At 33.3% G+C, this 27,328-nt stretch overlaps 4 protein-coding genes across 7 annotated transcripts; 1 reads left to right on the forward strand and 3 right to left on the reverse strand.

Annotated features, from left to right (window-relative positions):
• The first annotated feature begins 1,212 nt into the window (after window positions 1-1,212).
• LOC133673763 (uncharacterized) lies at window positions 1,213-7,212 on the forward strand. 3 transcript variants are annotated; one of them, XM_062094653.1, is made up of 13 exons: window positions 1,213-1,652; window positions 2,512-2,609; window positions 2,715-2,801; window positions 2,909-3,074; window positions 3,181-4,011; window positions 4,186-4,328; window positions 4,420-4,614; window positions 4,734-4,824; window positions 4,925-5,087; window positions 5,576-5,686; window positions 5,765-5,861; window positions 6,632-6,699; window positions 6,817-7,212. In XM_062094653.1, exons 1-12 carry the CDS (start codon window positions 1,518-1,520, stop codon window positions 6,672-6,674), a joined length of 2,160 nt encoding a protein of 719 aa, XP_061950637.1. In that variant the 5' UTR covers window positions 1,213-1,517; the 3' UTR covers window positions 6,675-6,699; window positions 6,817-7,212. The 3 variants fall into 3 exon arrangements, with proteins under 3 accessions (XP_061950637.1, XP_061950638.1, XP_061950639.1); XM_062094654.1 differs by having other exon boundaries at window positions 6,829-7,212; XM_062094655.1 differs by having other exon boundaries at window positions 6,833-7,212.
• Window positions 7,213-7,696: 484 nt separating this feature from the next.
• LOC133674149 (hydroxyproline O-galactosyltransferase HPGT2-like) lies at window positions 7,697-12,799 on the reverse strand. Of its 2 annotated transcripts, XM_062095151.1 has the most exons (12): window positions 12,413-12,795; window positions 12,008-12,071; window positions 11,859-11,908; window positions 11,561-11,751; window positions 10,720-10,780; window positions 10,489-10,561; window positions 10,031-10,154; window positions 9,837-9,924; window positions 9,228-9,278; window positions 9,001-9,072; window positions 8,433-8,545; window positions 7,697-8,066 (listed from the first exon to the last, which is right to left on the reverse strand). In XM_062095151.1, the coding sequence occupies exons 1-12, from the start codon at window positions 12,538-12,540 to the stop codon at window positions 8,044-8,046; spliced, it is 1,038 nt and encodes a 345-aa protein (XP_061951135.1). In that variant the 5' UTR covers window positions 12,541-12,795; the 3' UTR covers window positions 7,697-8,043. The 2 variants fall into 2 exon arrangements, with proteins under 2 accessions (XP_061951135.1, XP_061951136.1); XM_062095152.1 differs by lacking the exons at window positions 7,697-8,066; window positions 9,001-9,072 and adding an exon at window positions 9,073-9,123 and having other exon boundaries at window positions 12,413-12,799.
• Window positions 12,800-17,093: 4,294 nt separating this feature from the next.
• On the reverse strand, window positions 17,094-20,257 carry LOC133673744 (ER membrane protein complex subunit 7 homolog). Its single transcript, XM_062094623.1, has 7 exons — window positions 20,032-20,257; window positions 19,900-19,946; window positions 19,032-19,140; window positions 18,668-18,731; window positions 18,465-18,581; window positions 18,268-18,376; window positions 17,094-17,423 (listed from the first exon to the last, which is right to left on the reverse strand). The coding sequence occupies exons 1-7, from the start codon at window positions 20,124-20,126 to the stop codon at window positions 17,326-17,328; spliced, it is 639 nt and encodes a 212-aa protein (XP_061950607.1). The 5' UTR covers window positions 20,127-20,257; the 3' UTR covers window positions 17,094-17,325.
• Window positions 20,258-22,961: 2,704 nt separating this feature from the next.
• Window positions 22,962-27,215, reverse strand: LOC133674859 (uncharacterized vacuolar membrane protein YML018C-like). The gene is made up of 8 exons (XM_062096137.1): window positions 26,767-27,215; window positions 25,648-26,037; window positions 25,173-25,390; window positions 24,656-24,726; window positions 24,440-24,541; window positions 23,853-23,970; window positions 23,632-23,767; window positions 22,962-23,256 (listed from the first exon to the last, which is right to left on the reverse strand). Exons 1-8 carry the CDS (start codon window positions 26,845-26,847, stop codon window positions 23,194-23,196), a joined length of 1,179 nt encoding a protein of 392 aa, XP_061952121.1. The 5' UTR covers window positions 26,848-27,215; the 3' UTR covers window positions 22,962-23,193.
• Window positions 27,216-27,328: the final 113 nt, after the last annotated feature.

Consider the following 27,328-nt stretch of genomic DNA (forward strand, 5'->3'; position numbering starts at 1 on the left):
ATTGTGGTAACTTTTGTGGTTATAGTTTGAAAAAAATTGTTTTATATAAAATACTTTTAGTTGGGGTTAGTTTGGTGTTTATATATGTCTAGTTAAAACTTTGGTTGAAATTGAGGTTGAACAAGAAGTAATTTAATGTGTTTGGTTACAAATACTTTTTAAAATGAAGTTATAAAATAAATAAGAAAGATATATATTAATATTGATGTTTTTTAATTTAAATATTTTAGATTTAACTACTACTATTATATCATGAAATAAAAAATACTTTATATAAAATATTTTTTATTGTTTCATTAAACCATCTACAATTCTATCATGTACGAAATTCATATAACAAGAACTACAGTTTTCATGGTTTTTTGAGCATGTAACAAAATCAGGTAAAATATCATTACGAACAAAATTGAGATTACGATCAAATTCTGTAAATATTAAGCCATCATGCAATCTCCTTCTAATTGATACAGTGTCATTGAATATTGTTAAATACTAGTTTTTTAAATAAAACACAAAAAAATGGATTTTTCTACCGTTCACTTTTGTGTGCAAAGTGAATTAATTCACTCTACATGGACGACATGCAAGAAGAGAAGCAGCTTGAAGCTGCTTTTGATTAACTTGTGTTTTTTAAACGCAAAATATACTGGGTCCCACAAACAGCAAACCACATTTTATACTTTAACAAACAATTTTTTTACGTGGTTTGCTTCAAAAGCAGAAGCAACCACAAAATCAAATACCTTCAAAAAAAATTTCAAAGATAATTTAATTATTTTATCATGCTTTTAGAATAAAATAAAAAAACCATACAACAATAACCTACGGGCAAAGACTAAACTACTCCCAATCGCTATTCTAAAGATCTTTTATGGAAATGACACGGCATTGCACTATTCTAGAGAACATTACTCCCGAACATGGTGAACAATGTTTTTTCAATGAGTTTTAGCTCTTGTTAATAATCTATAATAATCACGGAATCTATAATTCAACTCAAGAATTAAGTTATGAATTAATTCAATTTTTTCAAGTTAATTAAAATAATTTTATTTTATTTTTTTGTTAATTTTTTTTTGATAAGATAAATTGAGACCAAATTAAACCAAATCAATAATTATTTATTTATTTATTTTTTATCTTGGCTCATACCAAAGGCAAGGTCGATCCACTAAGGTGGTTGGAATTTAACAATAATGACTCCACACGAAAAACCAAGATCAATGATCTTCCAACTTCTTTATGCCATGTCCTGTAATAAGAAATGAATCATCAGACAGGCAAAAAAGAAGAGAGAAAGACAAGGAAACCCTCAAAAAATTTCAACTTGGCGCTCCTTCATCCCTCCAAAACCAAAATACACATCAAAATATATCTCCCGCCACAACCAGAGAGAGACAATCAAAGCGCGAATCTCCAAACTCTAAAGCAAAGCAAGAAAGAACCTTTCTTTTGTAGAGGTCTATAATACTAGTAACCTGTTCTGTTCTTGTCTCACAAAGAATAGTCTTGCAAGCATGGCAGTTACTTCGAGTCCTGTTGCGCTGAAAGAAAAAGAGGTTGTAGAGAAGAGGAGTCGGTCAAAACGTCCTGGAGTTCGTGTTGTTGGAGGGAGGATCTATGATTCTGATAATGGGAAGACTTGTCATCAAGTAACGAGTGATTCTTTTGATACAATTTTAGATTATAATAAGTGAACCTTTGTTTTCTTTGTTTGGTTGATGAGAGCATGCTAGAAAGTAGAACATGAAAGAAACCTAAGCTCCAAGTTTCAGTTCTTGATTGTCTTTTTTTTGTTGGGTTGACTCGAAGAGAACCCATGAATCTACTTTGTATGATTTCTCCGTTGATAGAATTTTAGATAATACGTAAACCCTTTGTGTTTTCCTGTCTGGCTGACGGGAAGATGCAAGAAAATGAAAGAACCCTAAGTTTCGAGTTTTAGCTCCTAGTTTTGGTTATTTGAAGAGAAGCCATGAATTTACTCTCACGATTTTTTGTTGATAGAATTCTAGACAACAAGTAAACCCTACCATGGTTTTCTGTTTGGTTAATGTGAAGATGTAGGAAAGCTAAAGAAATCTAAGTTTCAAGTCCCTTTTTTAGTTTTCGGCTCATTTAACAATGAACCATAATTGCTTTTGTGATTTATTCATCTCTTAGTTAGTATAGTCATGATTTATTTGTCTCGTAGTTAGTGTATATGCTCAATTATGCTCTTTTTGCCTTGTATCTCCTCGCGATTCTGTTGGTTGATGATAGAATGTGGGAAGATAAAATGAAAGTGGAATTCGGGATCTTTTCTTAATGATGTCAAGAGCACTTGTTTTGGTCAGTTGCATTAATTTTGTTGTTTCACACGAAAGCGAATTAAGAAAGTGGTTTGGTAATGTTATTATCTCTAAATTGGAGGTGGTAGTACAATTGACGGGCTCATTGATCTTTTTTCCATGTCTGTTCTCTTTGTGATTGATATCTTTCTTTGTCCTTGTTTGTTTAAAATCATCGAAGTGCCGCCAAAAAACAATGGATTTTGCGGCAGCATGTGCAATTCAGAAAGGAAACAAACTATGTACTCTCAAGTTCTGCCACAAATGCCTTTTAAACAGGTTAGCTTGGTGACGCAATTCTCGCATAACAAACTTTGTCAAACAATTAAGGAGGTTTTTGCATTTAAGTTTTTTCTCAATACATTTTGGTTGGTGGTGTTTTAGATACGGAGAGAAAGCAGAAGAGGTAGCATTGTTGGATGACTGGCAGTGTCCCAAGTGTAGGGGCATTTGCAACTGTAGCTTCTGCATGTAAGTACAACAATGTTTGGCTTGTACATCATGTTTGAAGTTTAGTGATGATATTATTGAATATAACTAGTCTTCTTGGTGAATCTAATAGAATAAAGTTTTTCCAGGAAGAAACGAGGCCACAAGCCCACTGGAATACTTGTCTACACAGCCAAGGAAAATGGGTTTTGTTCTGTCTCAGAACTGCTGCAGACTAAAGGTTCTGAAAATTTGAATCACAGCAAGGATGTGAAAGCCAATGATGTTTCGTCAAAGAGTGCGTCGTCATATAAGGTTTGGAAGTGTTTGCTAATGATGGTCCTTTGTTATGATTATTAGGCTGCTTCATCCATGGGATTTCTGATTTGCCATACGTATACGTCAATTGATGCTTTAACAGGAGTCTACAGTCGCTTCTCCATGGAAACCAGGGAAGGAAAATTCTTTTGATGGAAACATTGAAACGAATCTGCATCCTCAGAATTTAACACCCATCTCTGCCGAGAAGAAATCTAAGAAAACAAAACGGAAAGGACTGAAGGAAGTTGGTAATGGTAACAGGGATGCTGAAATTAGTTTAGAGGAGAGTAGTCAGAAGAAAACAAAAAGGGAAGGACTAGGGAAAGTTAGTAATGGCAGTACGAAGGGTGGTTATAAGAAGCCTCTAATTACTGAAGATGTGTATGAAAATGAAATGAAGACCAATGAAAAAGATAAAGGTGATGTTGCAAAGGAAAAGAAGTCTAAGACAAAGTCCATGGAACTTTCCAAGGACAAAGTGAAGGAAAACAAGGACGAAGATGTTTCTGAAAAGAAAAGGAAGACTAAGGCACATCCTCAGGAAATTTCTAAGAAAGAATTGAAAAACGGAAAGAATGAAGATGCTTTTGTTGAGAAAAAGAGGACTAGGACACAGCCTCAAGAGGTTTCCCAGAATGAAGTTTTACTTGGTGCAAATTGTAATGGTGGAATAGTTTGTTGCTTTAGAAGCGATAAAATTCAAACGGAGACCAAGATGGCTGGAGACTCATGCAAAGTTGACAAATTTCCTGCAGAATTTCAAACCACAGCCAATGAGAGGCGTACCATGAAACTTCAGAGCAAAGAAATTGACATGGACATTCAATTGCCTCAGGGAACCTGCTTAACGGCTGTAGCAGGCATTGAGTTACCTCCCGAGACTGTTGGTAATGCATTGCAATTCTTGGAATTTTGTGCTAGTTTTGGTAAGGTATGAACAAGTCTTTTATTACTATTGAACCAAATGAAGCATTGTGACAATTTCCACCAAGTTTAATTATGTAAATGGATGATAATTGTTGCCACCGTGCTGTAGTTTGTTTCCATCTTCCCTGTTCGTTATTCATGACTTTGTTGACTGTCTTTGTTCTTCCTCCCTGATTAGGTTCTTGGTCTGAAGAAGGGGCAAGCTGAAATTGCACTCAGGGAAATAATAAATGGACGAAGAGGGCGTCGGTTGCAATCCTATCATCTAGCCCAGATTCATGTTCAGCTACTGTCTCTGATTCAAAAGGATATAGGAGAAGAGTATGTAATCTATTACGTTGTCTAATTATTCTCAACCACTTTTGCTTCGTGTGGGGACAGAAGAATGATAATTTTGTGATTTCTTGTTCAGATCTCCAACCCTAACTACAACAAATGAAAACTCATGGTTTCAAGCTCTCAGGAAATCTGTCTCGAAATGCCATTTCTTATCAAAAGAACTTCCCTCTAATTGTTTTGACTGGGGTAATGAAGGATATGATAAGTTAAACAGCTCAGAAAAGCTTCGACTCTTGAATCTTATATGTGATGAAGCTCTTAATACCAAGTAAGCGACAAAAACAGAATGAGGAAATGGGTCCTATACATTTGGTTCTACAATTATCAATCTGTGTTGACAAGACATTTTACTATCTTATTTTGATTGTTTATAAATATGTTTTCCAGAGAGTTGCGCAGTTGGATTGATGATGAAAACTCCAAATTTCTTGAAAGACAGAAGGAAGCCAAAGAAAAAGTTCTTGCAGCAAAGGATAAGGTCATAGTCATTGTAAATGGCAATGATGGCTTTTCAGTGATGTCAGTGAATCCATCCTTTATTTGCAAATTAATTATTTTCTCTTATTTGTTTGGAACAGGAGAAAAAATTGAAACAGAAGATGCTAGACGAGGTGGCCAAAGCTATTATTGAGAAAAATGGTGCTCCCATTTCTGTTTCTAACCATAAAGAAATGGTTTCACGAATAAAAAGTGAAGCTGCACAAGCCCACTCAGAAATGCTGGAGGCCATGGCACTGAAGAGTAAGTGCATTTCCACTTTTGAAGTTAACGTGATTGCATAAAAATGTTTGCTTTGATTTTATTAAATACTGTTAGATATACAGTGGGCTTAAGTGGTTTGATAGTCTTTTGGGTTTGTTGCTCTATACTAAATAATTGTTATTCTGGCCGCTGAAATTTGGTGCCAAAATCAAGATCAGACAAGGGATAATTTTCTTGATTTTTCTTTCATCTATACACATGACCAACTTTTGTTGAAGGCTTCTAGATAAGAATTATTTGACCTGTCGAAGAGAATGCCCTTAAATTTTGAGAAGAAAGACATTTACAGGAAACTGAAGAATCTGAGATCAAATTATATTTTTTGAAACATCTATCATGTGCTTGCTAGTGGGATTTGTTATATCAGTTCTTTGCATTAATCTATTGTTCTTTTTTGATCGTACATGCAAATTAATTTATAATTTGCAAACATATATATATATCTAACCTTTACCTGCAATGATCAGAGGGATTATTATCCAATGCTGTCAGAACAGAGCCTGTCCTTCTGGACGTTGATGGCCGAGCTTTCTGGAAACTAAATGGCTACAATGGTCAATCAGATATTCTGCTTCAAGGTCAGGATGCTTGGTTTGTTTTCATTTGTGTATATGAAGTAAACATGCTGCATATCATCATTTATTTTTCTTGTACAGATATGGGTGCATGGAATTCTGTTGCACCAAGTGAAAAATGGTTAGTATATGCTGATGAACAGAAACTGGAAATTGAGAAATACATCACTTCCTCGAGGTAATGACGTTAATTGATACATCTTTTGCACTGAGAAGTCATCTTACAGTTTACTTCTAGCTCCCCATGTTTTCCCCTTTTAGAAAGAATTTTTTTAGGACTGGAAAGCTTGTAACCAGTAGGAACTTGCTAAACATTTACCTTTTGGAGATTTGATTTTTTTGTATAGGTTGGTGCCTAATACCCACAAGCATATAACTTAATTACCATTTTTACCATTGGTATTAAAATTACTAGAAAGGAGAGGTGACTTGTGAAGGGAGACATGCTAATGCCATATGAATCTCACCTCTAACATGCAATTCTAGGGACTTCGTTTATCATGTAGAAATTAGAAGGAAAAAAAAAACTGTTGGCCCCTTTTGATCTGAAATTAAACTAAACTAGAATTGTCATCAGGTTATTGTCGTCATTCATTTGTTGTGCTACCACCTGCCCAAAATGCACTATGATCTGTTCCTCTTGTGCTGTTCATGTGAAAGAATGAAATGCACGAGAACTTCTTGTTGGGATGCATGTTTGAGCTATCAAAATCACACGTTGTGCCTTCTCATTTGTGTTTTTCTTTAGGAATCTGATATTATTGTGTATACGGGTCTACATGTAGGTATTTCTTGCAGGTACCCTGGGCAGCAAAGTTGACTTTGTTCTTGAAGGGCAATGCTGTAGCCTATAATAGATATATTTGATCTTTTTATCGCATGTTCTTCTCTTTTTTATTTCTTTTTGGTTGATATGCTTGACCGTGTCAAGTTCTCTTTTGATTCCAGGACAAAAAGGCTTAGGGTTCAAAAAGCTACCGAAACCCCTTGAATCGACGCATTAAAATAAGATCGAGGTAAGAAGAGAGTCAACAATAGACGTTTGAAGCAAAAATGCTCTGAGTTCCTCAAAATTGCTTACCATGTGTAAGATTAGAGTTCTTATTTTTTACCTCTTGTTTACTTGCGTGCAATGATATGCAAAGCCAGGGCAACCTGTCCCCTCAGCTCTCGCATGGTTTGATCGCTACATGGTCAATGCATCTGCAGATTTTGACTCCTTTTTTGCATGCCTGGGATGATGATGAAAGTTCAGAGGAAGAACTGTTGTATTTTACCCTCCCTGTAAAGGCTATTTCCTCTTGTACACATGCACGACATTGTTAGGTTAAAGCTTTTCAAATACTAGAGGTCTGCTTCCTGGACTTCTTGCTTGGTATTTTGTGCAATTGTAGTAGGATACACGTTGCGGCAGAAAGGAACTCAAATCCTGTTAGAAAGCAGTGTCTTGCACATCTGTTGCCATTGCTAGTTTTTATAGCACTCGTGAATGGATCTTTTATGTAAAAACAGGAGTAATTGTTGGATTAGCTGCCTGCGTCGAAGTTCTCCCTTTCTGCCCGTTGAGCTGAAGGAAAGGTTTTCTTTTCTTTTATCTTTTTTAAGCACAATGGAATGGTGAAGTTGAGTCTTGAGAGCATGCCGCTGCATTTCCTTTGCCAGTATCCCTTAATTTTTGAAATTTGATCAAATGAATCTATTTTAAAATAATTTGTGAGATCAAATCTTCAACTTCAATTAAATGATTCAAATTATATATTATATAAGTCATTTATATTTAAAAAATATATGATATAAAATTAAGATTTATCTTTTTTTTTTAAAAAAAAATATGGTTTACGCTGAGAGCAAATAAAGAAGATAAAATAATTTAAAGACTACAAAAATAACTTAAGCTCCATAGTATGCATTCTGCTATCTCATTTATTTTCAAAAAAATATATATGATGTGCGTGGCATCGTCTAAATATTTTGATTAAAACTATTTGCAATCAAATAAATTGAAGGAAAGACTACAAAAAAGATGCTCAATTTTACTTTAGTTCAGAGTCGCTGTTCAACGAAACCATTTGCTCGTTAGCTACGAGGGAATCTCTTGGAGGGGATGGAATACAGCACAATCATCTATAAGTAGAAAAAAATGATGCGTTCACAAACTGCGGCGCTGATATGCGCTTTGTTTGTGCTAGTCCTAAAAGAATGTGGCTGATCTCTGCACCTAAAAAGAATTATCCGGTGAATGCTGCGTAGGTCTTGGTGAACATGGGAGCTCAGCATGAAGTGTGAAACATAGCAGCATGTGTCGCTGAATGTGCCGATAAACAACTGTAAAAGCAAGTTTTACCTGTATGGAAGCCTAATCAAGCCTGGGAACAAACCTTGTCTGCAAATGAACAGCGACATGTTTGCGGTTAGCGCAGGTTGTAAGGTAAACTGGTATATTAAAGGTAGCTTGAAAAAGTTCAATTCAAATTCACTAAGGGGGGGAGGAGTGGGAGAGTGGATTAAAAAGAGCCCAACACTTTAATGAAACTTTCACGCGTGGTAGAGAAGAAGTATCACTCTGGTAATTACAAGTGTGGTTCTCTCTCTTTTCTAATATATGCTTTTCAAGCTATCAAGTCTAGAGACGATAGCTATCAACTCAGAAAGGAAAAGAAAAGAACAGCTCTAAGAACAAGAAAAAAAGAGTAAAAGCTTGAGAAAAATAGAACTATACGATCAAAAGGCCATCATATGAAAAGCTTACCTTGTTTAATGCTACTGCAGCAAAGACGATTGTCATCTATATAGGTTGCTTGGAGACCCATCATCCAGGATCCCACTGATGTATCGTCATGAGCATAAGTCTTTAGAGATGCGCTGCATGTAATGAGTAACCTGGATTAGTTTGTAGCTCACGTGGAGAGTGATGAAATTGTATGATCTTACAGTAACTGAAGTAAAATTCTGCACATGTGAATGACACAAAGATGGGCTACTCAATCACCAGGACTTCTAAGAGGAACTAAATAGCTTACTTGCAATTAACACCATCTGAAGTCTGGTTCTTATACTTCAGAAAAGCATGCTGGGAGGCTTCTATCCACTTCACATATGGCTCAATGACCATCATACAAAGAGAGGATTGAGGGTTTCGGACTGCTAATGTAGTAGAACTATACGATCTAATATTAATCCTAGATTTCCTATCATGTACCAAATTGCAATGAGCTGCAACCCCCAAGTCCTGAACCAACCCAAGTTCATCCTCACCACTAAAATTTTAAACATGATTTCATACTAAAGCTTTCCCAGTTATAGAATTTATAACCAACCTGTTTATGTCAATATACCGAGCCAATTTTTTGGAGAGTATAAGAAGTGAACCAGCCGCATGTCGGAAGTACCTGAAATGATAGGAGATTGATGTTTATCCAATTTCTGGCCATTCAAGCAGTCTTCAAAACCATAAAGTGATGGCGCAGATATCAACCAAAATTATCAGTAATACATAGATAGGAAACATCTTATTGTGTTGTCATTCACAAGTTCAGCCACTTACGATTTTTCATCTCCAAATTTCCACCATTCAGGTTCATACCACGGGCTTCCCCTGAAAAACAACAAAAGGTTATATATCCTTGAAGCAAATTCCAATAACCTCAAAATTGAAATGTTCCAGGGCTGAGAAAAGCTAGGAACCTCAAGCTGCTTTAGAAAAAAATAACAAATTTTCACATGACTTAAAAGTAAGAATGGGCAAATTGACGACTCTGCCCAAATGAAAGTGTGAATGAAATGCACACATGCGTCGTAATTGTTGGATCAATACGTAATTATAAATGCAACAGAAAAATGGAACAATGCAGGCATGTATCTTTCATGCTTTCCAAACTAGGCAAACGCTCTTGATGGAAATGGTTTATTAACTTTGCATAAATTCTACCAAGCAGATCAGAATGACAGCACTGAAACATGATGGTGGATAAGTTTGGAGAATAATGCCGTGTAATATGAATTTGATTATTCCAAATATGGGGAAGGAAAGCCCAAAATTTCCATTAAATACTTAATCAATCTATAAAGCAGTTATACCGCATATTTAGATATCTGCAAAGTATCTAGGTAGTGAACATAATTAGGGAGAAATAATATTAGATAAAACACGTACTCTTCAGTTACAACTTCTCCAGATTTCATACAGCCAATGTAAGCACTAGCTTGAGTGCGACGATGTTCAAGAAGTTCAATTAATCCCTCTACACAAGAAAACACAGCAAACAACAATGAAAAGAAGCTTTAATGAATAAAAGTTGAATATCCTTCGTGTATGTTCAAATAACCAGACAAGACATTGAGCTATACCAAGATCAAGGTTAATATTGTTATCAGCTTTTACATAAAATTCCGCATCCCATGTTTGCACAGCAGTGCTAAAGAAGGACTTCACTTTCTTGGGCAATTCTTCTTGAGCCTCCTCATGACCTTCCTGAAACAAAATTAATGATAAGTGCACCTAAACTCCATCCAGAAGAATCCAAGTAACCAGTGAGAATAGGAACACCATGCAAATACATTTGATTTAAAGAAAGCAAGTGAGCTTTTTGCATCCAGAGTTAAGTTCAAAATCTAAGGAATATCTAGTGTTTATGAACAGGAAAAGGCTTTAATTTGAATCCAGGACATCTAATAAAGAAAGGATAAAACTTTGAAAGGTCAGTGCCAATATTCATAACTACTGAAAGTACATAATACTAGAAAATGTGCATGTGCACATTTAAAAAGATAAGCTATGAAATACAAATTTGCATTGCATCACGTACAAGAATCAGGAAATCCTTTGTTGAACGATTTTCACCATTGATATTTCGATCTAAGCTATCCCCTCGATTAGCACTGCCAGTTTAAAAGTTATCATAAAATCCATGGCATTAGTAGCTACCTCAACCATAATACTGGTAGTGAAATTGAAATCAAACCAAGCAAATTGATTCATAGAAAAAATAATAAATCATACGCAAATTATAAAATAAGACTACAGTGCAAGGGAAAACCTGCGACCAATCACAAAACGGATCACTACTCCTCTTTCCTCAAGTTTTTTTAAGGCATCACCTGCAAAAGAAACAATAATGCTGGTCACTTACTTTTCAAGAAGTAAAGTATATATGACTATCATTCACATTGTGAAACCAACAAAAACAATGATAGACATACTATGTGGCATGACAATGTCATAAGTAACAACATTCTGGTTACAGGGATGCAAGCAGAAAATCACAATAAGAAGAGTAGGGATTTTATTTATTGGGTTTATTACCTTCCTAATTATAAAATATTCTAACTAGAATTTCTTACATTTAGTTTGGCCATATTTGGTATATAACATTCATTTTAGATATTTCCAATTTCATGTCTCTTGGTTTAAGAGTCTAATTATTTTTTTTTATCCATGCTTTCTTTTATGTGCTTTGAGCTTGTTCTTTATTTGCTGCACCATGTAGGAAATCAAGAATCAAGATGTTAAGCCAGCAAGGGTAAGTGAGATCTATGATAATAACTATGTATTCGACAAGGAAGGGAAGATACCAACGTAAGGAACAACAGCCACTAAATTCCCACAAACTTCAATCAAAAAGAAAGGAGAACAGGATGACAACGAAGGTTTGTAAAAAACAGAGGAAATCATTACATAAAAGGGAATCGTCAAGTAAATATTCCAGTCTTTCAAAGTCAAAGTATAATGCCATTATTTGTTGCTTTATTGGATGAAAATCAATGGAATAAAAAAATCCAACACAGTATACAAAACCAAACAAAATTTGCAACCTTAACAATTATTCAAAAGAGAAAATACTACAAAGCCATCATATTATCTATCAAACATCAACTAACCTCTTGGCATCCAAGACCCTCTAAACACCTTCCGCTTCAAGTGACTACCAAATCCAGTATATACACCAATGACTGCAAGAAACTTTTTACCCGACGAAGACTCATTTTGTGACAGCCGACTTTTAATGTACCCTTGACTCTTAGCCAACGTCAATTCCATTTCTGCCTCCACTATCCTCCTCTCCAAATCCCTACAATTAATTAATCACCATCAACAACACCAATTCATATCACAATAAAACAGAATTCAATTTTGGAAAATTCGAAATAAATAAATAAAGAAGACAGAAAAACATACTTGCATCCTAGCACAACTAGCTTATCTTCGACTGTAAGCAACTTCGGTACCTGGAAACAAACATGCGAAGCATCACAAAAATTAATATAATTTTTCATTTCTCTTATGAATAAATAAATAAATAATAAAAAAGGGATCGATACATGAACCTGAGCTACATTTCTCTGTAGAAGATTAGAAAGTAATGTTCTGTTCTCTGCGTCTTGCCATAACCTAAACCATAGCCAAACAGAACAAAAAATAAACACAGCAAGTACAATTAAATCCATAATTCTTAATTAAAATTAATTTATTTACTATACAACTCTAATCACCACGATCTCAATAAATTATCGCTAAGACATTCGCAATTACAAATTATATCCATTTTTTTTCTTTGCCAAACACGTCCTAATAAATGCTCATATCGAATATTTTCCAAATTCCATCAATAAAATTCAAAATTAGTATAATTAAATCCACAAATTCTCAATCATTATAGCAGCATTATTTTTATTTTTTTTGATGAATCTGATATTGAGAAATAAATGAAGAAATGAGGGAAACCAACAAACCGGCCAGCAACGTAGAGCCAAGCGAAGCAAGAGAAGAAAGCTAGGAAAAGAGAAGGTTTAGAGGTCTGTAACGGCTTCGATCTCCATCGCCGCTCTGGTTTTGTCGATAACGGTATACTGCTCTCCATGTCCAGGGTGAGAGAGATACCGTATGTTTATACGTATGCGTAAGTAAGCGGATCGTATATTAACAGGTAAAGAAGACCTATTGGATTTGACGGAGGAATTGGTATGTTGGTTGGTTCTGTCGGGATGATTATTATTATTTAACAATGGAGGAGGAGGAGGAGGAGGAGGAGGAGTGTTTAAAGAAGTAACAGTGAATTGTTTTGCTTTGAATTTAGATGGCGGAAGCCGTTAGGGAAATTATCGGATGGGAGAGGCTGTAGAGTAGTGATAGTACTGAAAAGTCAATTCACCAGTAAGATTCCATATTTGTAGAAAATATGAGAATTTGTCATAATAAAAAATGGAAAATGTTTTTTTCCTTACTAAAATATTTTCTTAATCCACTTCTTGTTGTTACCTTTTGTATTAAGTTTAAATGAGTGTAAATCTAGGATTAATGTAGAAGATTCTTTCTATACTTCGGCATTGTTTTTCTAATGAAAAATATTTTTTAAAAAAATTAATTATATTTTACTTTAAAGAAAAAAAAGTGTTTTTAATTCAAAAGTAAATTAACATTTTGTTGTTGATATTTTAATTTTTAATTTTTTTTCTTGGTAGTTTTATTTATTTTCAATTTAGTTATTTAATTTAATTTTATTGTATATTATTTTTACCAATTTAATTCTTATTTTAATTTTATTTTTTTCTTGATTTTTTTCGTAAAAGTTTTATTTATTTTGAATTTTATCCTCCAATCCAAGTGATAGTTTTGGAAACGTTTAGAGAACAGGGTACAAAGTAAAGTATTTCTGCACCTGTAAGGGCTAAAATATAGTTTACCCCTTTTTTTCCCATTCTATCCTGGGGTTTCGTGTTCATTCTCTGAGAAGAAGAAAGGCAACGTGATTCGAGAGAAATGCTATGTTAGTCGCTATACTTGCCAATTTTGGGGAGTGGAGTAACGCGCCACCTGAATAATGTAAGGCGACGCGGGGTTGTGGTGTTGTTTGAGGCTGACACTATTTGCTTTCCAATTCATTTTTGCCCTGCCAACAAAGATTCGTTGGATTTTACCATTTTTTGTGCAGTGCTTAAGAAAGAAAGTGAAAAATAGTGGTTTGTGTTTATGGTAGTGATTTTTTAAAGTAATTTTTAATTAAAAATATATTTAACTAATATTTTTTATATTTATATTTTTTTAACATTAAAATTATTAAAATATTTTAAAAAATATTAATTTAATATTTTCTCATACAAAATACATTTTAAAAAACACTTTAAAAAATAAATTGAAGGATAATATCAAACACACAATCGTACTGGATTTAATTTATAAAATCTAATTTTTGAATTTTAATTTACATCAAGTTTTTAGTTAAGATATTTGTTCAATAAAATTCAGTTAAGTTGGTAGGTTTTAATGACCTAATTATCTTGATAAAATCTAATAATAAACATAATCGGTTAATGTATAACAAAATCTGATTTTAATAAACGTGATTGATTTAAATTGATTTAATTAAGATCTAATTATCTCAAAACTTTTTTTAAGAACTAATAATTATAGAATTATCTTAAAAAAAAGTAACTTGGAAATCTTCATTTCTATTTATATTTCTTTAATATTTTTTTTAATATCAAGGTATTCTTGATTCTTGTCGTAAGCCTGTTTACATCATTTTAAGTTCAAATTAGTTTCTTCAATTCCTAATAATAAATTTATTTCTAGGAGTTGGATGTGAAGTAAAATCCAATTAAATTGTATTGAATACTTCTCTTAAAAAATAGATTGTATTGGTTTTATGAGTGCTGGGTGAAAAGAAAATTGATTTGTTGGATTTTCAAATTAATTTATTTACTATACAACTCTAATCACCACGATCTCAATAAATTATCGCTAAGACATTCGCAATTACAAATTATATCCATTTTTTTTCTTTGCCAAACACGTCCTAATAAATGCTCATATCGAATATTTTCCAAATTCCATCAATAAAATTCAAAATTAGTAATCATTAAATCCACAAATTCTCAATAATTATAGCAGCATTATTTTTATTTTTTTTGATGAATCTGATATTGAGAAATAAATGAAGAATGAGGGAAACCAACAAACCGGCCAGCAACGTAGAGCCAAGCGAAGCAAGAGAAGAAAGCTAGGAAAAGAGAAGGTTTAGAGGTCTGTAACGGCTTCGATCTCCATCGCCGCTCTGGTTTTGTCGATAACAGTATACTGCTCTCCATGTCCAGGGTGAGAGAGATACCGTATGTTTATACGTATGCGTAAGTAAGCGGATCGTATATTAACAGGTAAAGAAGACCTATTGGATTTGACGGAGGAATTGGTATGTTGGTTGGTTCTGTCGGGATGATTATTATTATTTAACAATGGAGGAGGAGGAGGAGGAGGAGGAGGAGTGTTTAAAGAAGTAACAGTGAATTGTTTTGCTTTGAATTTAGATGGCGGAAGCCGTTAGGGAAATTATCGGATGGGAGAGGCTGTAGAGTAGTGATAGTACTGAAAAGTCAATTCACCAGTAACATTAAGTCGATTTCATATTTGTAGAAAATATGAGTATTTGTCATAATAAAAAATGGAATTTTTTATTTTTACTAAAATATTTTCTTAATCCACTTCTTGTTGTTACCTTCTGTATTAAGTTTAATGTAGAAGATTCTTTCTGTTACTTGGGCATTGTTTGTTTTCGGTGCAAAAATGCTTCTCAGAAAATTTAATTGTTTTTTGGTTCAAAGAAAAAAAATGTTTTTACTTCAAACGTCAATTAACGCTTTGATATTGATATTTCACTATTAGTATTTATTCTTTTAAATTTTAATTTTAATTTTTAGTTCTTTCATGAAAATTTAATTTAATTTTATCATATATTATTTTTATCAATTTCTTCATTATTCATTTGATTTTTTATTTTTTTTCTTGGTTTTTTTATAAAAACTTTATTGATTTTGAATTTTATCCTCTAATCCAAGTTTATAGTGTATTATTTTTTTTAATTTGATTCTTATTTTTTTAATTTTTTTTGTTAAAGTTATTTTTATTTTTAGTTTAATCCTCTAATCGAAAATTTATAGTTGTTCTCTAATTTATTTTTTATTTTTATTTTAACCTTTGTACTTTTAATTACTACATTTTATTTTAGATCCTTTTGTATAAATGATTTTTTTCCCTTGATTTTACCATTCAGTATTGGATTTGCTTGAGATTGGACTTCATTATTTTTCTATGTGTGGTGCTTCTGGTCTAATAACCTAGGCTATATGTTTGAGAAGCTAATGCAAATCGACATCTTTTTTTTCCTTCTCTGAATTCATGGTTCAATATTAAAAAAAATTTAATTTAAAAATAAAAAGATCCATCATTCGATATTGATTGCTATTTATTATATTTTTCATATTCTTTTGATTTTTTTCAATTATCCATAATCATTTGGTTTATTTAATTTTTATATAAGATTTGATTTTTATTCTTTTGATTTTTTTTATCCTTTTACTAATTGAGTTTCTTTTCAATTGCATCCCTAGTATTTGATTTCAATTTATTTTTATATTAAATTTAATTTTTTTTATTGTTGTTTATTTTATTTATGATCCTTTTTAATTGCATTTGTTTATGTAATTTCATCCCTCGATATCTTTTTTATAGAAAATAATTTTTTTTTTTAACCTTTTACAAGGTTACTCCCAACACCATAATCAGAGTCACGAGTTTTAAAAATTGATACAAGTTAACTTTAATCTTTTTTTTAAGTTATCCTTCTATAAAATTGATTTATTTTTAATTACATCATTTAACATTTTTTTTATAAAATTAGTCTTCATGTGTTTTTTTCTACTTTAAGATTATCTCAAATCAAAAGCACAACATTCATAACACGTAGGATTTTATTACCAAGGAAATTATAAATTAGTTTTTATAATTTTACAAATTAAATTAAATAATCTATTTAGTTTTGAAAATAATTAATTAATCCTTGTAATTTATATCTATTTGTTACTTGATTTTATTTTAAGAAATATATATAAAAATAGATAATATGTGTGATTGACAAGGAATAAAGGGATATTTTTTAGAATGGAGAAATATCAAATTAAGCATAGCACTGATCGTCAAAAGATTAATTAATTATTTTCCTCATGATCATTCTAGCAACAACTTTTGTTGATCACCTAACTTCATCAAATCCAGTCAACTCATAGTTTTGATCAAAACAAGGAGAGAAAAAAAATGAACTGAACAAAGAAGTAGCCCTTGCTCTTTTCACGACTAGCAGAGCCATTCTGTGGCAGTCCCTAAGCTGTTTACTGGGTTTTTTCTTCCACGACTTCAAGTTACCATGAGTTGAGTCAAATTTAATTATTTTCTGTGACTGAATTGGGTGAGCAGATAACAAACGAACGAAGACTATTGCAGCAACCACCCTGTTTAAATAGATGATAGAACAGCCCACACAGACCACTTACATCATCCGTGTCCGATGGAATAACTTCTTTTAACTTGGTTCTTTGCAAGAAGCTTCGAGTTTAAGAATCAACATGTCAGAGACACAGCACATGGAAATTAGGGCTTTGGCTTTGTCTATCCGTCAAGCAAACAAACTCGTGAGTAATGATGTCAGTGTTACACAATTTAGTGTTTTCCAAGTAAATTCATCCATCAGCATTGTCAACAAAGTAAAACTAGCATCTCCCAACTACCAGATTGGAGTGAAGATATGACTGTCGATAGCAATAATGTTATATTACTTCTTTTAGCCTAAATCGAATAGAAGGATCGCATTTCACCTCTAATTATTGCTCCTTGCAGCTCCTGGCAACATACTTGCTAGGGATGGAACTCCTTGGTTTCTCATTTCTTCTTGTGCTCTCTTCATTTCTTCGGGATCTGTTGTCAAACATAAACAGATTAATATGGTTGGTAAAGTACAAAAAAAAAAAAAAAACAGTGGAATAATATGTCATCTATAGCAGTCGAGTTAACAACTCTGGCATAATGTTGTGGAAAGCTCCACTAATCTTCAAATGTGCATTTGGTCATATAATACATGAAAAGACAAGCTCCAAAAAAATATAAAAACATGTGTAATGGAAGTCCAGGTTCATGTCAACAGTCACATAAACAGCAAGTTGTCAAACTCGCTGATACAAGGTTGAAGGCAAATGGGCATGTGAAAAAAGGCTTGTCCAAGGAGTATTGCATGTGAAAGCTACATGTTTGCAAATCACTTGAGGCCAATAATTGCAGAAAATAATTAAAACAAATTCTTGGAGCTGAAGAGGTCACAAATTAAAGATTGAGAAATGGTAAAACTATGTCATTTCACTTGCTAGAAATACTCAAATAAGATTTTCTTGATAATTTGCACGGGAAAATAATGTCTATGGCTGAATGTGTCAAGAATATCAAACATGAAAATGAAAAGAATCAATGCATGTGAAAAAGTACTAGCCATGTAAATGGCTATTTAAAATCCTAAAATTCCAGAATAGGAACACAATTCTCCATGACTTCCTGAACCAGTTACAGCAAATTAGTGGATAATGGATGCAGCGGAGTAAAAATCATGTTCTTCTGCCGGTCAAAACATTGCATTATTAGGCAGTAATTCACCTCATAAACCTCTCAAGTGACATTATGCATTCAAAAAATCAAATCTATGAGCCAAGTCAACTATCAAGTCTAGTGCAATTCCTCAAAGCCATGCAATTTGTGAATAAGAGTACTTTACCCATGTTTTCCATTAATTTTGGCATCACAAACATAACCAACACCATAAATCCCATCATGAGACCCATCGGACTTTTGACAACAGACATTATGGAGAAGGGCTCCCTAATCTGCAAGAGAATAAGATATTTGGCGAAAAGGTAGGTTAGTAATTCCTTAAATAACTATATCAAGATGAATAGAGAGATAAGGATCAACCTCATAATACTGCTCTTCCTTTAATGGCTCCAATACCATTTCACTTAGACTCCTCCTTTTCTCCGTTAGTGTTGCCTGAACCTTACCTGGGAATCTAGCACTAACATCGACTCGGACCTAAAGGTTTTAAAGAAAATTCGATAATGGGAATATAATACCACATGATAATGCACTAATCAAATTTTACAGATTGAAAGACTTACTGGAGAAAAGAAATAGCCGGTAGCAACCACTTCAATTAAATGGGTCCCCGCTGGCACATTATGACTTTTAATAGACAAGTCAAGGAATGAAGTAAATAGAGAGTGCTTATTAGCATCCCCTTAATGCTATAACATCAAAGTTTACATGTGAATAAAGTTACTCAGTCAAACCCTCAACACAAATACCCCCCAAAACCTACAACCAATGGAAAAGGGTATGGTTTTCAAATAATTGATTTGATTAAATTACTAAAAGGGCATATGAAGAATTGAATCATGCTATTTAAAAAAAGCATGCCAAAGCTATCACCGAGTCAAGTTCGAACACAACCATGCATAGAAGGAGGAAAAAACAGTAGGATACAATGAAAAATATCCATCAGGCCTCAGAAAAGTAACATGCTGGCCACCATTTAGTATAACTTTGACATTGGATATCTTTCCATGACCTCCAAGTCCTTTTGCATCAATACCTGCTTAGCAAATTCAGGAAAAATCTAAGATGAACTAAAAAAGAAAGAAGGATACAAAGAAGAAACATAGATGTAAGAAGTACACAAAACAAAATATACTCGTTAATGCTGTTCTAGACAAAAATAAGCCACAAATCAACAATCTATTGATACTATCTTCGCCAAGGCAGAATATTATTTGACCTTGCACAGGCTAACTAATCCGTGTCATAGTTTCACATTTTATGCACTACCAACATTAGTGACAAAATCATAGTGATATGGTTTATTTTGCAAATTCTACTTCGCAGACAGAGGCTGGACTTCTACTTCTAAAGAAATCACTATCATGACCTTATGCTATGCATCGGTTTACTCGCACCTTTCCCAACAAAAAAGAACTCTTTTTCACAATCGAACTAAGATTAACAACAATTCACCAAGGATGGACTAGAACAATTAAATTCACACGAATCCCCGACCAAGATCCCAACATCAAAATTCATCATCCATTAATACTCTCATAAAACAACAAACAACTCTTTTCTACCGTAGATTTTACACATTTCTCAAAACAAGAGCAATAGGATTTAGAACTAATTTGGGCATCCTAAAAATGGCCCACAAAAGGTCTTAACAAACCCGATATTTTTTTACCAAACAAACCAAGAAAAAGACACCATCTTAAAAATAAAATTATTGACTGGAGTATTGAGTTTAAGGAGCATAACAAGAAAAACTTAACATGGAAGAAACACGTAAATTGCACAAAATAATTACCTGGGATCTTCACTCTACCGTTGATTGTGTAACCATCACCAGAAGACCTGGTAATAAAGAAAACAATAACTTAATTAATATGAAAATAAGCAATCAACGTAAAAAAAAGAAGAAAAAAAAGAGAAACCGTACCCAGATGAAATTGCGAGGGATGGAGAGAGAAGAGAGAGGCATAGTTGAACGACGAGGAGGAGAATCACCGGTTTCGATCTTACAAACGATGCCATGATAGCAGCTAATCAGAGAAAGCTTCAAGCCTCCAGCAGCTCACAAAAACTAGATTCAGTCCTTTTAGAAAAATAAATAAATTTTATGTGGTTTATTGTTCATTTGTTCTGATGTAATTACTAATTAGACAATAATCCTTATTTTTACCGGTTTTCGTTTTTAATATTTGCAAATAAGAAGTTTTCTATCAATGTGGGCCTAAGCCCATAGTTCCATGGCATTAAACCAAGAAAGTTACAAAGCCATTTTAGCCCAAAATATTAGTACAACCGCACAAGTGACTTGGGGAAGTACAAAAAAAAAACAATTTTTTTTCTTTTTTTTGGGTTTTATATTATTCTTTTCATATTATAATTAAATCCACTCCGATTTGGTGAAAAAAAAAATATAAAAAACCAGCCATGATGCTACAATTATTAATAATTGCGTTTTGTTATTAATTTTTCTCTCAAGTTTCTATGTAAATTATCCAATCTAGATCAATTAAAAATATGAATTTACTTATTTATTTGTTTGAATTACGGGAAAGTGTTTTTATTTAAAAATATATTAAAATAATTTTTTTATTTTTTAAAATTTATTTTTAACATAAGTAACTCAAATCATTCAAAAAAACAAAAAAATAACTTGAAACAAAAATAATTTAAATTTTTTTTAAAATATATTTTAACTACAAAAATAAACACCTCTTTAAATTAATTTGAAAATAATACATGACCCTTAAATTAAAGAAGAAAAAGTAGAAGAAAAAAAACTTTTGGAAGGTTTCTAGTCTAGTCACTCTACGGGTGTTGATTTCGATTTTTTACTATCAGTAATTGCATTTTACATATGCAATAAGAGCAACGACACATTAAAAATATATTAAAAGGGTTTAGTGTTCTTAATATTATTTACATAAACACAAAATTACATGGATTAAAATAGTATAATAACAGCTAAACTCTTAACATAAAGAGTTACAAAGATAATAAGGAAGAGGTGGGGTTATTTTATTACTGGAATATATTTAATATTAAATAAATAATTAAAAAATAAATAATTAACACAAATTTTGATGTAGCTGTAAACCATGAGAAACGAGCACCTCGCCCTTATCACTATTAGGCAGCAGCCCGGCCCTGCTCTTAGCACCATCCATTCTCGAAAGGACAGTCTCAATTGCATTACCTTTCCGAGGCGACTGCTACAATGAAATTGAAGGGCAATCCGAAGGGTAGAAAACCTGAGATTTGAATCCAGGCAGGATAATATTTTAATTGAGGTTGGTTTGAAAAAATATATATTTAATTAAAATTATAATTGAAATTAAAGTTGAGCAAAAATAATTTTAATATATTTAGCTTTAATATATTTGATATTGTAGTTACTGTTGCGGTTGCGATTTAAAAAAATTATTTTATAAAAATTATTTTTAGTTGAGGTTGGTTTAAAAAAATATATGTTTGGTTAAAATTGTAGTTGAAGTTGAAGTTGAGTAAAAAATAGTTTTAATATGTTTGGTTAAAAATGCTTTTGAAATTAAGATTATAAAATAATTTTAAAAAATATATATTAATATTGATAGTTTTTAATTTAAATATTATAGATTTAACTATTGTTATTACATCATGAAATAAATAATAATAACTATCTACAATTACATTACGTATGAAATACATCTGACAAGAACTACAGTTTCCATGATTTTTTGAGTGTGCAATAAAATTAGGTAAAATATTATCAGGAACAAAATTGAGATTACAATACAAGTAAATTTAATTAACCTTAAACTAATTTTTTAAAAAAACAAAAAAAATTATTGTTCACGTTCGTATAAACAGTGCGAGTGAAATCAATTAACTGTACTGGTTTTTCGAAGAAAAAATTATTCACTTTAATGAACAGTAGAGCATGACTCTAATGTTTAGTGGTTCTCCCTCACGAGAAGCAGCAAAATACTGCTTCTACAAAACCTGCGGCACAGCTGCAAAAATAATAGGTCCTATCATTATAAATTATGTTTTTTTTAACCGAACAGTAATATGTATGATTGCGGGTGAATCTCACCCACAATTATATTACCAAACAGCCTCGTAAACTCAACAATGCTAGTAAGATGATTAAAAACCTTGTTGAACCGAACAAATTTAGTAGGATTATTGTTTTGTCCATTTCAACTCGAAACCAGGAGAAGCTCTAAATTCTAAATTTTCTAAATTAATCTGCTAAACCAAAATTGATTTTAACGACTATACTCTCGAGACTTGAACCTACATATTAACTTCGACATGTAACGAACAATATAAAAAAAAATTACACCGAGCATCCTAAGAGTTGATATTTTTCAACCTGCCTATTAACTTAAATTCTTTTCAGCGACCACCTCTTTCAACGGCAGCCACCACAGTCACGCCGCCGCCTCATCAACAACGACCTATTTCAATGTTAGCCACCAGAGTCACGCCGAACACAATATCACCACCTCACAATGTCATCAACAACATTACCATCAACGACAACAACTACATGAAAAGGAGAGACAATAGAAGAGGGATGAATCTTAAAGTTGTCAAATCTCCCTCCATATGCCTCCGTTTGCCTCACCACCGACCAAGAAAGAAGAAAGAATTAACGATGTACCCAATCCTCAAGGTGACCCTCTAACAAGCGGTGGCGTGCACCCACCATCTTTGCAGTTAATGGATTCTTTGGTTTTCAAAATATTTCATGGTATGTTATTTAGTATTGTATAGTTGTAGTGCACTGCAATAATGAAAATTTACTCTTGAAATTGATCAGATCTGCATACAAAATAAAAAGTATAATATTTAAAATACTGGTTGCAAAGTAAAAAAAAAAAAACAGATAATATTTTTTCCTTCGAACAAAAATGTGTTTTACAATTAGGGCACCTCCCTCCAACAGGCATGATCATCCCAAAATACAAAACCTGTGGTTTACATTTACACTTGTGATGACGGTACATTTGTGTAACAACAACACATATCGAGGATCAAATCAAACTGGAGAAGAAAGGCCCTGAGAAAAAAGCAGGATTGCTTTAGGCCATGATTTCACTGAATGCTATAACCCTAACTTTTTCGAGAACCAATTAGAAAGATTAGCTATCACGAACCCAGCAAAAACCTGCAGCACATGACAAAAGAACATCAAATTGATAGGATTACACTGTCATTTATTCCGCAAAGACACAACTAACAAACTCCAGCTCCTGTCTAAAAAACAAGGCAACGGGTCATTTAATCAAGCAATACCCAAATGCCATCATCACTTTGTAACAAAAGATTTTATATGCATGGGAGTGATGACCAGACAGTTGTTACTAAACTAGTAGCAGCTTTCCACCCTTTTCATCATAAGATGGAAGGAGAAGAAAATGACACAGACATTAGCTAAATCTCAGTACTTTAATTTGTGGCAGATATATTGAATACTAATCTTTTTCCATGATGTCGAAGAAACTTAACTCAGAAGCACTTTTATGATAATGGAATTCATTACCTGAACAGAACCAAGGATGTAAATTGCTGAATAATGACGGCCATGAATCACCATATCAGCTAGCATAGCAAGAGGGATGGTGAGGGACATGCCCAAGGTGGCCACCAATGGAGTTGTCCATACAACACATAATGCCCTAGCAGGAGCAAAGCAACTTTAGCATGAGAGGCTGGAATGATGAATATGAAGCAGTGATATAGAGACGGGTTACTTTCATGTACCAAAAGTAGTCAGAGAGGACACTTCCAACAAAGCCGTTGGCAAGAACTATTTCATCCAGTTTAGCAGAGTGAGGGATTGTAAACTTGGGTTCAATTCCCAAGGCTGTCAATGGCCAAACTGACAGACCACCAGAAAACAATGATTCAGTCAGTTAGGATATGATACATCCAGGCAAAGAAAACCCAAGAGGAAAAGAGAACGATGAAATCAAAATGATAAATTGTTTTTAATTCAGATTTATTGCACATCAAAACATCAATATATATATATATATAAAAGATTGAATCAAGGCTTGAAACGGAAACCAAATGCAGAACAGAGCCATCACCACACAAATTGAGAAGTAAGACAAGATTGCTTTAAGAATATCAATATCTAAACTCCAGGTCTGTAATGACAAAAATAAAGTTTCTTAGTTGAACTAGTAAGTCTATCTGAGGTTGAATGATGACTCCGCAAATGACTAGTATTCTGTGCCTAAATCATCAAATCACATCCTAGAAAGCTATGATCCCATGATTCTAACTGGTCTTATGCATTGTAACTTCACCCAATAAAAGGACATTGAACAAATAACACATCTTACCAAGCCACCACAGAGCTACTAGAGTAAACAATCCTATATATCCGAACAACTTTTGCACATCAACCCTTTCTCCTTCTTCTCCAGCAAACTTTTTAAGAAGAACTGCAGCAATGATCGAAAAGTGAAACACTAACACTAATTTGGCAGAATTAAATTAGAACAATGACCACCTATGTATACTGGGACAAAATATATGAAGCAATCAAGTGAGCCAACCTGTAAATAGTCCGTATGACATGGCTGAGAGAAGCCCAAAAAGATCCCCAACAAGAGAGCGTTTGCCATTTCTAAACACAAATATCAACCATCAATGCCCACAAATGAAGTACAGAGAGAAAGCTTATTAAATATTAGCTGCTCAGATAAAACATTTCAAATTTGATGAAGTTGTAATCCTGCATAAGATGCTACTGCACGTAGAGCAACCATGGTATTTGCATCAAATGTGTTGAAGTATCAGTAGACTATTTGACTCAGTGCTCTATAATATTTTCAGTGCAGGTAACATTCACCTTAGAAGACAAACAAACCTTAACTATCACTTTTCTGTTCATACTTTAGAAAAAATGAACTGGGAACCTGAATTGGAAAGTCTTTTGGTGCATTACTAGAAAGGTACCTTATAAGGGCACATTGAACAGCACCAATGATGTCCTTATTTCGCTTTATGCTGACAGATAGGGAAGTTAAAAGTAAGGCAGCATAACCAACAAATACAGAGCAGTGGACTTACACAGAAGCACTTAGTTGTGAGTCATCAGCAGCCCACGTTTTTCCCAAAGTAGTCATGGCAACACCAGCCATGCTCACCATGACAGCTATCACCTTTGCTGCATTTAAAGAATCTTGACCCAAAAATGCACCAATGAAAAGAGTAAAAAGTCCAGAAGTTGATGACAAAACTGTAGTACTCGCAACACTCGTTCGTGCTAGTGCAGCATTTGATAGGTACTGCCCACAACAAAAGAGGTTAACTAAGAACCTTCTTGAATTCCTGTTAATTTTATGAACTGAAAGCCTTTACAAAAAAGAAGAGTGAGCCTAGCATACATACATGGACAAGCAATATAGAAACATTCTTATCTTCGTTTTGTACATGCATTTTAAAGCAATGTTGGTATTTTCCCTTGATCAATATTAGATACATTAAATGGATTGTTATAGTGCCAAAAGGCATAAAGGAAAAGATAATCCTGAAGAAGCCTCACCTCTGTTACAAACCAGATAGGGGCAATATAAAAACCACACATAGCAATTTCTCTGGCTGTGAGCTCTTTTTCATGTTTCAGAACATTCAAATCATCCTTGTGTCTAGAAACTAAAGGCCTTCCTTCTTCTGAAGATGTAAGGTCCAGTTCACTGCCTTTTTTCGTCAAAGTTCCCTGAAGTTCCAGTTCAAAGATTTTGTGACTTAAAGGAGAGCTAAATTCATCGGATGACCCATTTATGTTGGCTGCATCATTACCACTTTTAGAAGTCCGTCGGTTTAGCAGATTACATATCCAGTCTTTAAGGAATGCCAATGGGAGGTAAACCACCATAAGAGAAGCTCCAAGATATGTCACTGCAAATGGTTGCTTATAATCTGCAAAGATATCCTGATGGGCAAGGGCAATGCATTTTTATACCAATACATCATTCATTAGGGCAAAAAACTAAAATGCACAAAAAACTTATCATTTAGAGTTTCGTTTCCATAAATTTCAATAAAAATTCAAGTATTCTCTAGCAAACACTAGCACGAACATAATTCCTACGGCTATCCACCTACAGTAAAGAAAGATAGTAATCATGTTATTACAGATCTGTGTTGTTTTCTATTATATTCACATGCATCACTTCCGCTCTTTCCATCACCAGCTCGACTAAATAACCTACAATTATTTGCCTGATAATTTTTATTTTCTGCAAAATTCGGCGTTCCCCTTCTTTTCACCTCATTTCTTTGTAAACCAAAGAATCTTTCACCGAAAAAACTCCCAAACCACCCATCAAATGTAAAAGGGTGAATCAATACAGCTAAGTTTTATAATTAAGCAATCTCAAAATTGAATTTTTAATACAAAAATGTATTTGTTTCACAACAACAATTCCAACAACAACAAAACAAAAAACAGCCATAGCATCTCAGGCAAAACAAAACAAAAGCAAATGCTGATTTCAAGTTTCAACAACTGAGCCAATTGCATAAACCCTGAGATACCATGAACATAATGTGCATATACACATCTAATCAACGACTCACAAATTAACCAAAACACATACGCAATTCAATTCCCAACAAAAAAAAAGGGAAAATATGTGGAAAAAAACTAAGTTAAAATTACCTGGGTAACTTCAGCAGAGGTGACCCATATAATAACAACAGCAGCTATCAAGAACAAACCAGCTTTATATCTCCAACCCATGAATGCTTCACAGATTTAACAAAAACCCAGATAAAGAAAACAGCCAAAGAATTTCAGAGATCTGCAAAATTTCTCAGATCTTAATTTGGGTATGTACTGGTCACCGACAACGTTCGTAGGTATAATCAACTGTAGTCAATGACAACAAAATCTTGCAAGAAAAACGGAAGGTCAAGGGTGATGTTACGGAAGGTCAAGGGTGATGTTATATCCCTCTCTCAGGCTTGGCAGGCCTGTGCTTCGATGCTTAACCAGGCGGCTGGTGTAAATTGCGAGTTAAGAAACAAAAAACAAAGGAAGAGAGAATTAGCTTGGGGAAAAAAAAAGCGAGGGAGCAAAGGCAGAGAGAGACGTTTAATTTGTAGATATTATTATTTTTTTCTTTTTAAGTTTTGGTGGTTTTTATTGTACCGTCAGGTATTTTTCAATCAATTTTTTACATCTAAAGGGTGTGCTTGTCAACTCATGAAGAAAATGCTTT

This window comes from Populus nigra, chromosome 15 (assembly GCF_951802175.1).
Source record: "Populus nigra chromosome 15, ddPopNigr1.1, whole genome shotgun sequence".
NCBI classification, from domain to species: domain Eukaryota; kingdom Viridiplantae; phylum Streptophyta; class Magnoliopsida; order Malpighiales; family Salicaceae; genus Populus; species Populus nigra.

Bases quoted from the DNA above. Each gene is read 5' to 3' on its own strand.
- LOC133673763 (XM_062094653.1), top strand. From the start codon at position 1,518: ATGGCAGTTACTTCGAGTCCTGTTGCGCTGAAAGAAAAAGAGGTTGTA. The intron at 1,653-2,511 runs GTAACGAGTGAT...AAATCATCGAAG, and splicing joins ATGGGAAGACTTGTCATCAA to TGCCGCCAAAAAACAATGGA. The intron at 4,012-4,185 runs GTATGAACAAGT...CTCCCTGATTAG, and splicing joins TTTGTGCTAGTTTTGGTAAG to GTTCTTGGTCTGAAGAAGGG.
- LOC133674859 (XM_062096137.1), bottom strand. From the start codon at position 26,847: ATGGGTTGGAGATATAAAGCTGGTTTGTTCTTGATAGCTGCTGTTGTT. The intron at 23,971-24,439 runs GTAAGATGTGTT...GTGGTCTGTCAG, and splicing joins AGTAGCTCTGTGGTGGCTTG to TTTGGCCATTGACAGCCTTG. The intron at 23,257-23,631 runs GTAATGAATTCC...CATGTGCTGCAG, and splicing joins ACATCCTTGGTTCTGTTCAG to GTTTTTGCTGGGTTCGTGAT.
- LOC133674149 (XM_062095151.1), bottom strand. From the start codon at position 12,540: ATGGAGAGCAGTATACCGTTATCGACAAAACCAGAGCGGCGATGGAGA. The intron at 11,909-12,007 runs GTTCATGTATCG...GTTTGTTTCCAG, and splicing joins TACAGAGAAATGTAGCTCAG to GTACCGAAGTTGCTTACAGT. The intron at 11,752-11,858 runs GTATGTTTTTCT...AATTAATTGTAG, and splicing joins CTAGTTGTGCTAGGATGCAA to GGATTTGGAGAGGAGGATAG.
- LOC133673744 (XM_062094623.1), bottom strand. From the start codon at position 20,126: ATGGCATCGTTTGTAAGATCGAAACCGGTGATTCTCCTCCTCGTCGTT. The intron at 18,732-19,031 runs GTATCCTACTGT...GTCTATTAAAAG, and splicing joins CCTGATGGATATTTTTCATT to TCATAATGTGCCAGCGGGGA. The intron at 18,582-18,667 runs GTAAGTCTTTCA...TAAAACCTTTAG, and splicing joins CCGGCTATTTCTTTTCTCCA to GTCCGAGTCGATGTTAGTGC.